At 48.3% G+C, this 13,321-nt stretch overlaps 1 protein-coding gene across 1 annotated transcript in view; it reads left to right on the top strand.

Moving 5' to 3' along the window:
* PFKP (phosphofructokinase, platelet) overlaps positions 1–13,321 on the top strand; it is a 73,386-nt gene that overhangs the window by 26,617 nt on the left and 33,448 nt on the right. Inside the window, exons 3-7 of the mRNA XM_007110714.4 lie at positions 6,747–6,824; positions 9,603–9,792; positions 11,286–11,451; positions 12,484–12,528; positions 12,703–12,811. Of these exons, the coding sequence (XP_007110776.2) occupies positions 6,747–6,824; positions 9,603–9,792; positions 11,286–11,451; positions 12,484–12,528; positions 12,703–12,811 (588 nt within the window). The remainder of the gene's footprint in view (positions 1–6,746; positions 6,825–9,602; positions 9,793–11,285; positions 11,452–12,483; positions 12,529–12,702; positions 12,812–13,321) is intronic.

Raw genomic sequence — 13,321 nt, 5'->3', positions numbered from 1 at the left:
AAACCATAATTCAAATAGAGTCATGTACCAAAATGTTCATTGCAGCTCTATTTACAATAGCCAGGACATGGAAGCAACCTAAGTGTCCATCAACAGATGGATGGATAAAGAAGATGTGGCACATATATACAATGGAATATTACTCAGCCATAAAAAGAAACGAAATTGAGTTATTTGTAGTGAGGTGGATGGACCTGGAGTCTGTCATACAGAGTGAAGTAAGTCAAAAGGAGAAAAACAAATACCGTATGCTAACACATATTATGGAATCTAAGGGAAAAAACATGTCATGAAGAGCCTAGGGGTAGGACGGGAATAAAACACAGACCTACTAGAGCATGGCCTTGAGGATATGGGGAGGGGGAAGGGGAAGCTGTGACGAAGTAAAAGAACTCTTAACGGCTTGGCCCTCCTCAAGCCCAGCATTTGTGAATATCAGGCCCACCCATCGTCACCCATTGAAGAAAGGCTAGGAGTAGAGCATCACTTTCAGCAGCTAATCTTATTACAAACAACACATTCTCAATGGGTGAGGTGAGCCAGGACTTCCTACTGTAAAAGAACAGGGACATCAGAACAAGATTGGGAGCTAACGTTCTGGTCTCCTCGGCCATCACAGGAGGTCCAGTGAGTGGCTTTCTCACGGGAGCCCTGGGTCCCTCTCTGACCAGCCTGGAATCTGAGCTGCACTTGGTCAGGGCCCTGAGCATCCCAGCCTGGCATCCTACGATGCTTTAGTTGTCAGTTAATAGACTGGTACCCTGTCTCTCTTCCTTGCCTCTGTTTGCCACAAAGGCACATTATTTTTCTTCTTGTATATGGTGAACTGGCCGCTTTCACAGATTTTCAAGTGAGAAGTGTCACATTGTGACCAAACGACAACAAAAACCCACTTTCCCAGCGAGGGCAGCGTGGGCCGTCCTGTCCAGAAGCCAAGTTTCCGCTTTTTTTTTTTTTTTTTTTTTTTTTGAAATTTATTTATTTTTTATACAGCAGGTTCTTATTAGTGATCTATTTTATACATATTAGTGTATATATCTCAGTCCCAATCTCCCAGTTCATCACAGCACCACCTCCGCTCTTCTGTCGGAACCCCGGGCTCCTCCCTGCAGGGGATTCGAGCAGGAGGGAGGGAGGGAGGGAGGGAGACGCAGGTGGCGTTGCTGGGTGTCCTGTGATCCTGGGATGTGTGGGCAGGACAGGTGGTAAAGCCACCCACCCGCACAGAGAGCAGGTTAGAAGGTCAACTTTGGGGACGTGTCTGGCTTTGTCACCCCTTTGCTCTCGCCTGCAGGCACCACCCTCACCTGCCCCCCAATAGTTCCGTGAAGGCCAAGACAGGTGACCAGAATCACGTTGTCTTATTTCCTTGAGGTTTTACGCGTACCATTTCTGCATTTTAACTTCCTTAAAGACAGAACTCCCTAACCACTAACCGCCCGTCTAAAAATAGTAACAGTGATGCCGGAAGGTATAGGTAGAAGCTCTGCTGTGCAGCTGGGAGAGAGGTGGTGCCGCCTGGCCCTTTGGCTGACGTGCCCCTTGCTGGATTGGTTGAGTTCTTTAAATTAATTTACAAAAGGTGGATGACCTGGGGAATGCAGGGCGAGACCTACCTTCTCGGTGGCAGGCTGGCTTGTGCACGCCTGGAAGAGTGAACTGTTACGGCCCTGAGCACCCTTTTTAACCGCATGCCTGCTCCCTGCCAGGTCCAGCTGGATCCTTCCCATGTGATCTGGCTTGATCCTCACACCGTCAGCATCTGCCCTGGGCTTAGACCATCTAGTTCTCGGTACCATTTTAGTGCCCAAGTTGCAAAAAAGATCATCTCCCTCCCTGCCTCTGCCCTACCAGCTGATACCACTAATTAAGTACATAATTCACTGTGAGGTAAGAGGGCTGGCTTATGCGACTGGCTTTGTCCTGCTGTGACTTAAGGTTTATAACATACCAGGAACTGTGTATTATGAGCTTTGGCTTAAAGAAATCTAATAGCACCAGAGGGCTCAATAAATCATTGGGTTTCCAAAAGCACAAAGTTCAGGGCTGTACCATGGCTCGTAGTGTTGTAACCCGTTCGGAAGTTTGGAGTTGACCAAATCTCACCAAGGACAAACCCAAAGGCGTTTTCCCCAAAGCTGTGAAATCAGCAAGCAGGGGTGACTTGGTTCCCTGGACCAGAGCGTCTGTGCATTTAGAACCTAGCGGGGGCCGAGCAGGCTCTGGGTGAGGGAGGAAGTGTGTGATCTGAGGTTCTGCCCGTGAGTCTCCTATGCGCTGAATAAACTCATGATTCCCAAACGTTGAAAACCATCAGCATGGAGAGCCGTCACCACCTGTCTCTCCTGCACCCACACCTGGCTCTGCACAATGTACTTACTAACCCTTGAGCAGTTCAGAGCCAACCTCTCTATGTGCTGGCTCTTAAATCCTATAAGCGAAAAGTTTATTTATTAAGGAATTAACTTGGAAAACCTTCATTCTGTAGGAAACAAACACAGGTATTTACTTGGAACCCCTGGAGAAGTCGCTGAATGTCAGTGATAACACACTTCAAAAGTGTTTTCTAGATACTGTTATCTTTTTAGCGTTTGTTTCCTCTGGTCTTTGGAATGCTTGACATTCAAACAGAGCTGCTGACTGAAGAATCCAGGATTCGGGAAAAGCATCGCTAAGTTGAGAAGACATGGGGACCCATCCAACACTTTTCTGAAACAAACAGCCAAGACTGAATGGAGCAGAGCATCTTACCTGGCTTCAGTGCAAGAACTGGCCTTAAAACTTCGTATTTAATTCAACTAATTCAGTGGCTGTAAGTAGAAAGAACTAGAGGCGGGCTATGAGACTTTGTCTCTTTAAAAGTAATCAAAAATGAAGGCAAGGTTGCCATCAGGCAGAGTTAAAATACCAGTAATTTTCTTTCAACTTCACCTTTGTCTTCAATTGGTATATATTGCAAATATCTTTTTAAAGTTTTATTAAGGTATAATCAATATACAAAGGACTGTACATAGTAAATATGTGCGGTTTGAGTCTGGACAAATGCAAACACTAGTGATACCATAATTATATAGAGATATATACCTCCCAGAAAAAATGAAAATAAGAAATATAAAATTTTTTAAAAGCCAACTTTGTTATAGCATAAAACTAATTTCTCTCTCAGGAAAAAATGAAAATGAGATAAATTAAAAATAAATTTTTTTTAAAAGCCAACTTTGCCATAGCACAAGATTGTAATTTCCCTCTGGGTCTTTAATTTTAAACAATACACTTGAGATTTCTTATAAGAGAAAGCCACCCACAGGTGGACTAACTCTTACCCTATTTAGAACAGATTTAACAAATGCCTATAAACACCCCTACATGTGGCAGCGTCTCCTACATAATCATTTGGGAGACTGTGCCTGTTTTGCTCAAAACAATCCCAGACAAGAAGTCAAGATGTTTTCAGAGCCTCTGGCATGTTCTTAGACGGATCAGCGCTGGATTTGATACAACCAGCCGAGGGTCTCCTGGGGGTCACCTAATGAACCAGGACCAGCGAGACAGTGTTACTTTTGGTCTAAAACTAAGCGTGGCTTCCAAGGTTTTATGGTTTGCCTTTCTTGTGTGAATCATAGAACTGGCTCCGAAGGCAGATCCTGAAACAATTTGAGATAGTAATTTGGGCTCTGGCTGCATCAGAATGAGTGTTCAGCCTCCTAAGGAGACTTGAAAAATCTCCTCTGAATTTATAAATCATTGTACATTTGTGTAAAACTGGTCTCCCTCACTTAGTAACATCTTCTATGTTAGCAAAAGACAACTTAAAACTGTAGTTGGTAGTTATTCTTCAGATGTCCCATGGGCCTAACAGCTTCACAAATTACAGAGTGAGTGAGTCATTTCCTCTGACCCAGCCCATGGGCACAATAGAGAGCTGCTTTGAGTGCAACACTCGCAAAATCATCCACTTTCTTAGTCACTTTCTTTATTGTATGCATTTAGGCTACACAAAATAAGCAGATTCTTTCTGGAGAACATTTTCCTCCTCAGAATAAGCGTTATGGTTTGTAGAACGGCTTGCCATGTTCTCACCGTAGGAGGAAAGGGATTTGCAAATGTTTCTAGTAAATCCGTATTTAAATTCTCAGAAATAATCAAGGGAAAGGAAATGTTTCCATTCCCCATAGGGCAGGTATTAAGCAGCTAACCGTCCGTGGTGTTTGGCTGAGGAGTAGGTGCTGCAGGAATCATCTCGAAGTTGGTGCTGTCACCTGCACGGCTGACACAGCCCCTCGGCAGTCCCTGACGCTGTAGCTATGTCGACGTCATCCTTGTAAGCATCCTTGTAAAAGACTCGGGGACTGGTTCCCTAGTCTCTTTATTTACCTAGTGGCTGAGTGTGCAGAAATCTCCCCGGTGGCTCTCAGTGTGAGGGCATTAGAAGATTTTCACTATCTGTTTTGTCAAGGCCTTCGGGTCAGCCCAGTTCCCCATCCTGCTCTGCCAGAGTCTTGTCTGGGTTCATGCAGGCCGTTAGGACTGAACTACCGTCAAGTTTCCTCTCATTCTCAGAAGCACTTGGGTTTGGATGATTAAACATCACCCCTCCCTGCAGGGTGCATGTCAGCACAGCGGGGTCGAGGGTCTGAAACTTGGTCCCAGGCCCCGGGGCTGCTCGCCTTCTCCTTCCCTGCCTCCCAGGCATCTTAGAAACAAAAGTCCGCTGACTGTGGTTTGTTCAGTTGCCCTGTGCACGCAGGGCGAGCGTCATTCCCACCAGAGGCCTGGGAGTCTGGAGGAGGGAGAGGTCGTTGAAAGGGCAGCCCTAAGGCCACATTCTCCCTCTCTCTCCCGTCTGTCCTCTGCCAGTATCTCTGATCCGCGTCACCTGTCACCTGCCGTCGGTTATCTGTCCGCCACTGTCTGGCTGCCTATCATCTGTCTACCTATTTTTAATATTCTGTGGAAAGAAGCTCCTGGGGGCCACTGAGAAGAGGAGAGGACCTTGTTTTGCGCCCGCTCCTGGAGCAGCAGGGTGGTCTGCGGGCCAGCCTGTCCCAGGTAGCTTACATGCCGGGATGCAACTTAAACAACACCTCTGATAAGCGCTCCTCCTCGGGCGGATGGGGGTGCTGGATCACATCACACGCTTGTCACCCTTGCCCTCCACGGTAACAGCCACACCAGGCTCGGTACTTTAAATGGAACAGGCTAAAAATGTACACCGTCTACGGTTTCCAGAAAGAAGGGAGATGGGGACAAAAAGATAAAAGTGATCTTAGAGTTGGACCGAGGTGTGTATGGAGGAAGTTCCACTCTTTCTCCGTGAAGGCCAGGCCGTGGGAGTCCCCGTCCCAGCCCGTCCTGAGGCCGAGGGAGCATCTGTCACGTGTGTAGCACTAGACTGTACACACACACATGGGTATAGATGTATTTCTATACAATATTGATATTATATGTATTGTATTGTAATTAATATAATGTGTAATATAATTATACTGTATGTCATGTATATTTATTATATATAGTGTATCAATATATAAATACATATGTGCACGTGTGTATAGTCTTGTGTTAATATGTGTGACAGCTAGGAAAGGGAAAGAGCATGGAATCAAATAGAAAAGGGAGAAGCTGAGAGCAGGTTCATTTGTAGAATGTACAGAAGTTTATGATATATGTGTATATTATATATGAAATATATAAATAATATGTCTATAATCTAGCGTTAGGTTATATAACAGTGTTAAACATAAGAATTATAATGTCATCTATCATATATAATGTGTATTATATTTTGTTGGAAATTTTACACTTATAAATATGCAAATTGATCACCCATAAAGGTGGCTGCACTGTTGATTAATTTTTGCCCCATACTCCATGGGCCGTTTCATTTTTAAAAATCTATATTCCTTTTTTTCCTTCCCTCTTGACTTTCACTAAGCAGGAGATAGGAATCCACAACAATCATCTATTGCGATAAACTTTTCTAAATGGCTAATGCCTACTCCTTTTCAGGGGTAAATGCCCTGGAAGGTGAGTCACATAGATAGAGATGCAAATGAACATTTCTGTCATTCTTTAAAAAAAAAAAAAAAAAAAAGTATTTATTTATTTATTTGGCCGTGCCAAGTCTTAGCTGTGGCGCAGGATCATTCTTGATCTTGTACAGTCCGTGGGGAGAATGAGATGCATTTAGAGTTGAAATGTAATTGTCTTTGGTCAAATGTGCATTGCCGTCCCGAGTCACTCAGGGTCTCCCCCCAGTGTAGTAAACTGGCACTAGTTGGAAGGTAAGGCAGATGAGGATGGGGTGACGTCCATCTGTGCTTGTAGACCCTATTTCATGTGTGTGGAGAGTCGCGGATTGCCCGGCAGATGCTTTCCTGTACGCGGCGTGATCGACACCACTGCTCTCCGTGAGTTTGTATTGAGTCACCAACAGTGTTAGGGTAAATACATCCCTTTTCAATCTCTCAGGAGCCAGTAGACACCAGGCAAGCTCTCTGACTCGCTGTGCTACTCTGGATGAGTCTGGGTGGAAATTCCCAGTGTCGGAGTGGAAACTTAAGAGGCTTTCCCACAGTGTACCACTTGGAAGGGTCACTAGTATTACGCTGTGTCTTCTCACCATCGGGCTCTTAGGAATTTGGATCCATTGTCATCGGAGTTTCCATTTTACGTAACTCATGGATCAGTTAACGTCTCAACACAGTTGAACCCAGTCTTAAAAAGGTGTTCCTTCCCTCCCCCAGGGTTACCAGGGCATGGTGGACGGTGGCAGGAACATTGTGGAAGCCGACTGGGAAAGTGTCTCCAGCATCCTGCAAGTGGTACGTGCTGAGCTTCCATCCTGCTTCTTTCTCTGAGTAACTCTTTGGTTTGAAACCTCTTGTGCTTATGCTCCAGTAATACCTGCAACAGATTAAAGTGCTGCCCGGCATCATTCTTATCTACTCGCATGGAAAGAAAACATTCTTAATTTGCCATTTAATTAAATTTTTTAAGAAGCTCTACATCATGCACACTGAGGAATTATCCTTGCAAGAAAAAGTTACATGTGATGGCTAGTGGCACTTGAAGGGGATCTGGTATCTTTTTTTAGAGCAGATTAACGTTGAGGCAGTTTTGGTTTGTTGGTGCTGTGTGTTTAGTGGCAAATCTCCTTGCCTGTTGGGTTTTGGGAGTCATTTGGCATCAGTGTAACAAAGCATGGGAAAGATCCCGGCTGGCAGCCTCCAGGGGCTGTGGATTTAGTGGGAACACAGCATCTCTGTTCTGCCCTGACCCAGACAGGGCTGATTTCCTTGGTGTGCACAAGGATGAGGTCATACCACTTCAGGCGAAACAGCTGCTCACGTGGAACTTAAAGGAAACTCTTGCCTGAATATTTCGTGCCTAATAAGTTCCTGGAACAATGTAGCTTAGTGAAGGCTCCAAGTCAGTTGAGAAATCAAGAGATTACATGGAAGGAATGGATTTCATGAAAAGCTCTTGCGATTTGATCTTTCGAAATGTATGTGTTCATGTGTGACTCATGTTGAGTATGTTTTTAATTGAAAGAAAAGAGATCGGTCCCGTTCCCTCTGAAGGTGCTAGTGCAACAGAAGAAGGGACGAAAAAATATGGTGTGTAGATAGAAAGGGAATATTATTTGGCCATAAAAGAGGAAGTCCGGCAATGTAGGACAACACTGAGGACATTATGTTACATGAAACAGGCCGGACACAGAGAGACAAACCCTGCATGATCTCACTGATACATGGATCTAAAAAAGGCAAACTCAAGAGAAACAGAGTAGAATGGTGGTTGCTAGGGACTGGGGGTGTTGCAGAAGTGCTGGTCCAAGGACACAAGCTTCCAGTTATAAGGTGAATAAGTTCTGGATCTAATGTACGGCGTGGTGACTGTAGTTAACACTACCGTATTATATACTTGCAAGTTGCTAAGAGAGTAATGTTCTCACCACACACACACACACACACACACACACACACACACACACACACACACACGTAACCAGGTGAGGTGATGGAGGTGTTAATTAGTTTGATCATGGTGATCATTTCACAATGTGCACCAATATTGAGTTATCACGTTCTGTACCTTTAAAAATATTAACCATGCTGTATTGTATATTTGAAAGTTCTCACCCCAGAAAGGTAGCTATGTGGATTGACAGATGTATTAACTAACCTCATGGTGGTCATCATTTCACAATATATGCATGTATCAAATCATCACAGTGTGCACCTTAAACTTACAAATGTTGTATGTCAATTGCATCTCAGTAAAGCTGGGGGGGGCGGGGGCGGATGCTAGTGGGGTGTGAGTTGAAATCTGCACTTGAGGCTTTTTGCTCTACTACTCCTGGGAAGAGGCTGAAGGAAAGTGGGACAACCATGGATACTTAGGTAGAGTAATATTTGCAAAAATTCAGGACATGGTCAGCTGGATTCCAGACAGGAAACCCACGTGTGAGGAGAGCATTTCCACTCTGCTATGGTGATTGTGAAGAAAGATAGGAAATACAAGTATGGTTGGGGTGTGTGTGTGTTTGCGTGTGTGCGTGTGCGAGAGAGAGAGAGAGACTGGTGTCCACTTCTTTGCAACCCACTCGGTCCTGGGTTTCATTCCTGGGGCCCTGTCCATGTTATCTCCTCAATGTTTATGGGTTGCTGACTTCCCGTTGATAGAAATTATGTGACCCTCTAATTGCTCTTGGTCAAATCAAAGTCCAGAGGCCTGGCTTATCTTTGCTCTGCACCCTGCACCTTCTACCCAGGCTTCCTGGTGCTGTGCCAGGTCCTGACGCCGCCCCGTCACACTGACCGTCATTATTAACCCAGGATCCCTTCTGCTGATGGGCACCTTGCCTTACGAAGCGGGCGTGCACAAACTGAAGTTTATCAGTGTGTGCAGGGTTCGTGTAAAGGCATCCTGAACTTTTCTAAATACAGCTAGGGATCCTTTGCTTTTGAAAAACAAAGTATGAAAAATCATGATTTCTCTCTCCCAGAAGTTTGGATAATCCCACTAAGATTGAACCTTGAAAAAGGGGTGTGGGCAGGGAGGGGTGGGGCAGATCTCGTGCAAAAATAAATCCCTTCGGCTCACAGATTTCTATTTTGCTGGCACTTGTGGGGAGCCCTGACTAACAGAAGGGGGAGTCTTATTACCTGGGGCCGCTGGACACAGTGCTTCTCTGGCTGTGGCTGTAGACCGGCCTTGGGCCCGTCTTAGGCTCAGAGAGCGTGCGGGGGGTCCAGCCCTCCCTGTGCTACGCAGCTTCCCCGCGGGGCAGCTGTTGTTACCTCGCGGACTCTTCTGCTCCAGGCATTTAGCTGATGGCTGCCGGTCATCCTTATTTCCGTCCCCTACTCTGTTCCCCTTGGGAATGATGCAGCGTCCTTAGCCATTGAATTCTGGGATAGAGCTAAAAATGGGAAAACTCTAAACTTTCACAGTTGATCGATTCAAAAGATGAAAAGGATGGAAACCTACGCTTTGAAAGTCCTGTGTTTTTACACCAGCACTCACATGCACCAATCTGTCCATCTTTCTGTCCAAATGAGAGGAAATGAATAAACACGGTTTTCTTTCTTTTCCAGGGAGGGACCATTATTGGCAGCGCGCGTTGCAAGGACTTCCGTTCTCGGGAAGGCCGCTTGAAGGCTGCTCATAACTTGGTTCAGCTGGGCATCACCAACCTGTGTGTGATCGGCGGGGACGGGAGTCTCACCGGGGCCAATATCTTCCGGAAGGAGTGGAGTGGGCTGCTAGAGGAGCTGGCCCGGGAGGGTGTGTCTCTGTCTCCACGCCCATTACTCTCGTGGGGCTCTGTCTCCCCCATTCGTCTCCGCATCCCCTCAGAGAGCTTTGAGTTCATACGTTCTGCCTGCTTAACTGTCCCAGAGGTATTTGCTGCTGGTGGCGATGCAGATCTTACAGTCGCCACCTCAGCACTTATATTCGTGCCTCAAATAATAACAATAACGATGATAAGAATAACATTCCGCCATCCTATGTGCCAGGCACGGCTCCACTTTTTTTTTTTTTTTTTTTTTTTTGTGGTCCGCGGGCCCCCCAGTGTTGTGCCCCCCCCCGCCCCGCCCCGTCGTGGAGCACAGGCTCCGGACGCGCAGGCCCAGCGGCCATGGCTCACGGGCCCAGCCACACACACGGGATCCTCCCGGACCGGGGCACGAACCCGCGCCCCCTGCATCGGCAGGCGGACCCCCAACCACCGCGCCACCAGGGAAGCCCGCGGCTCCACTTTTGACATAGGTGGTTTTGTGCACTGCTCGTGACAACCATCTGAGAGGGTTTGTATCGATCCCCACTTTACGGAGGAGGGTCAGGGGCTTGAGGTGAAGCCAAACAGCCATGAGTGTGGCTCCGGCTCACACCTGTACTCAGACGCCCGTGGCTGCCCCCCATCAGCTCCCCTGGGGTCTTTCTATCAGTTGTTGCAAGACTTGAATTTAGATGGTAACGACCTGCTGCTGGATGGTCCTTTATCGTAGGAAAGGATTTTCGAGAAACCTATATATTCTGTGGTTTTTGTCTTTTAAACATGTGGTTACAAAATTCCACTTTAATATAAAATATGGCCAGTGGAAGCAAATTGAACTAATAGCAACCTTATGAAAAGCGTAAATTTGCACTAAAGCGATGACCCCAAGTTCTGTGACGTCTGTTTGGGGAATGGAGAGGGGCTGTCAGACGCCAGCAGCAAAGGACCTAACGATGTCTCTGCACCGTGCTCTGGTGTAAGGCAGGCGCGTGGGGTGGTAACATAGGAGAGGGATAGCTGCCTCCCCCCTGACCTTGACCTTTCTGGTCCCATTTAAGCAGCTCTACCATCCCGGGTGGTCTTTCCTGAGACCGCTAAGTAGATCTCTACCAACTAATTAGCCCCCGTGGGCCTGTAAGGAATCAGTATACCAGTTGTACGATATTCTTTCAGACTTAGATCTGGGCTGGTGACGTGTCTTACTCGGAGCCAGGCCGTTTTCCAAGGCCGTTGCCAGACAGAAGTCAGATTGTATCCACCGATTGCAGCGTGCAATCCTTCCTTGCTTTAATTTTTACACCTGGGTCGGTGTTCTTGTCTGGGTGGCAAATGACTGCTCCTATCTTATCCCCAGCTCCAGCTTTGTGTGGCTTTTCTCTCCGTCAGCGTGCAGGATCGGGTCGCGTACAGATCTGATGCAGTGCGTAGGAAACCCGTGTTGAAGCGTGCATTCCCCACTCCCCGCGTCATCCTGGGCGTGTGGCTTGTCCCCCCACAGGCAAGATCAACGCGGAGGAGGTGCAGGAGCACGGGTACCTCAACGTGGTGGGGATGGTGGGCTCCATCGACAACGACTTCTGCGGCACCGACATGACCATCGGCACGGACTCTGCCCTGCACCGCATCATCGAGGTGGTGGACGCCATCATGACGACCGCCCAGAGGTGGTGCCTGTGGGGACCCGGCGGGCGGGCGGGCGGGCGGCCCTGGGCTTGAGACACGGGCTGCGGAGACCTCAGTGCCCGCTCTGGAAGGTTCCACAAGCCTTGTCACTTGATATTAGAAACAACTTCGTATTGGTTTACTTTTTATTTTCAATTTTCAAAAGTCACTGCTTCCCAATTGTAAAAGGAAAACGTGTTCATTGGAGAGAATTTAGAAAAAAGAAAAAGACAAAGTCAGCATTACATAAAGTCCCACCCAAAGCTCTCCTGCAGGAATCGCAGAAAGGAAAGCCCCGAGTTTGCACAGCTGCCATCAGAGCTGGGCGAGCATCCCGCCTGTTCGAATTCTCACCTATGGATTTCCCAGCACGTAGATGAGGCAGAGACCTTCTGTCCCCGTGCTGTAGACTCACGGCAGAACCTTTACCATAATGCCTTCTGCGGAGCCCTTGGGTTTCCGAAGCGCGTTCACGAAAGCCACGTGAGAGAGAAAATGGAACGCGTGCCTCCATTTCGTGGATGAGGCACTTGCCGCTGTCTCAGGGCCACACCCAGTGGAACTGTGACCGGTTGCAAACCGTGCCCCCTTGGGGTTCCCAGGGTCACTCGTGGCGGTTAGTTTCCCGTTGGTGGAAAGGCTGTGGTCCCCGGGTGTGGACCTGACTCTGTGACTGTCGTGTCCTGCCTTGCTGCGGGCGGTCTCCAACCCACGGTTGTGGCCCGAGAAGCAGCTGACGCTGCCTGGCAGAGCCGTTGTCTTGGAAAGAGCACACACACGTGTCCTGGTAGCGTGAGCGTGTCTGGCACAAGCACACCTGCTATAAAAGACAACCGGGAGGTGCTGCTCGCTGCTGCAGCCCCTTTGCTCGAAAGAGCTTGAAACACACTCACAATAGCATTTGCTTGTGTAGAAAGTGGGTCATTTGCGGGGCAGCTCAGGTACCTGCCGTAGATACAAAGCAGGCTTTTCTATTTGCTTGTCCTGCTCTTCCCGGTGGTGCTAAGTGGATGTTTCCTTTATCTCTTTTCCAGCCACCAGAGGACCTTTGTCCTGGAAGTCATGGGGAGGCACTGCGGGTACGTACGTGCGGATGCGACTGGGATGGAGAGGACCCCTAGCACAGTCCCTGCGGGAGCACGAAGGTGCCAGGAAAGGTTCCCGAGGAGCCAGCGGCGTCCTGTCTGCTGGGGCCGGCCCTGAGCTCGGGGTTCCCAGCGCAGCCCCACGAGGTCATTGCTGTCTCCGTGCAGGTACCTGGCCCTGGTGAGTGCGTTGGCCTGTGGGGCCGACTGGGTGTTCCTTCCAGAATCTCCACCAGAAGAAGGTTGGCAGGAAAACATGTGCATCAAACTCTCGGAGGTAAACCCACGTTTTGCCTCTCTTAACTGCCAGCGATTCTGGTTGCGCTGTCCCGGCCATGATTTGCGGTGGCCGTTAGCATGTTCGGTTTGGACGGAGTTTTAGACAGGCGACAGCTTTCGGCTCAAAGTGGCTTCAGGCTGGTTGCTGGGGGCTTCGACCCCTCACGCGTCCATCCACCTCCCACCGTTGCAAAGAGTGATTCGAGGGAAAACAGCTGAAGCTTTTGTGTTTCTCGCGCAAAGCAGCAGCTACAGCTGTAAACAGAGGAGGTGATGTGAGAGCCCAGGGTCTGGGGAACATGGTGCCTCCCTGACCCCACGTAACAGGGACAGGAGACCTGTGTGTTGACTCCATCCGAATCCCCCATCTTGCCGTGTGGCACACGTGGTGACAGCTGCTTCCGCTGCGGGGTCCCCACCGTGCTGGCCTTGCTGTGGGTTGGCCTGCTGTCTCCTCTGAGCCAGGCTTTTCCTTCCTTCTGTCTGCGGGTTGGGCTTGTGTTTCACC

This window comes from Physeter macrocephalus, chromosome 11 (assembly GCF_002837175.3).
Source record: "Physeter macrocephalus isolate SW-GA chromosome 11, ASM283717v5, whole genome shotgun sequence".
NCBI classification, from domain to species: Eukaryota; Metazoa; Chordata; class Mammalia; order Artiodactyla; family Physeteridae; genus Physeter; species Physeter macrocephalus.
The sequence above is the reverse complement of the archived record's forward strand: the minus strand, read 5'-3'. Positions and strand labels throughout refer to the sequence as shown.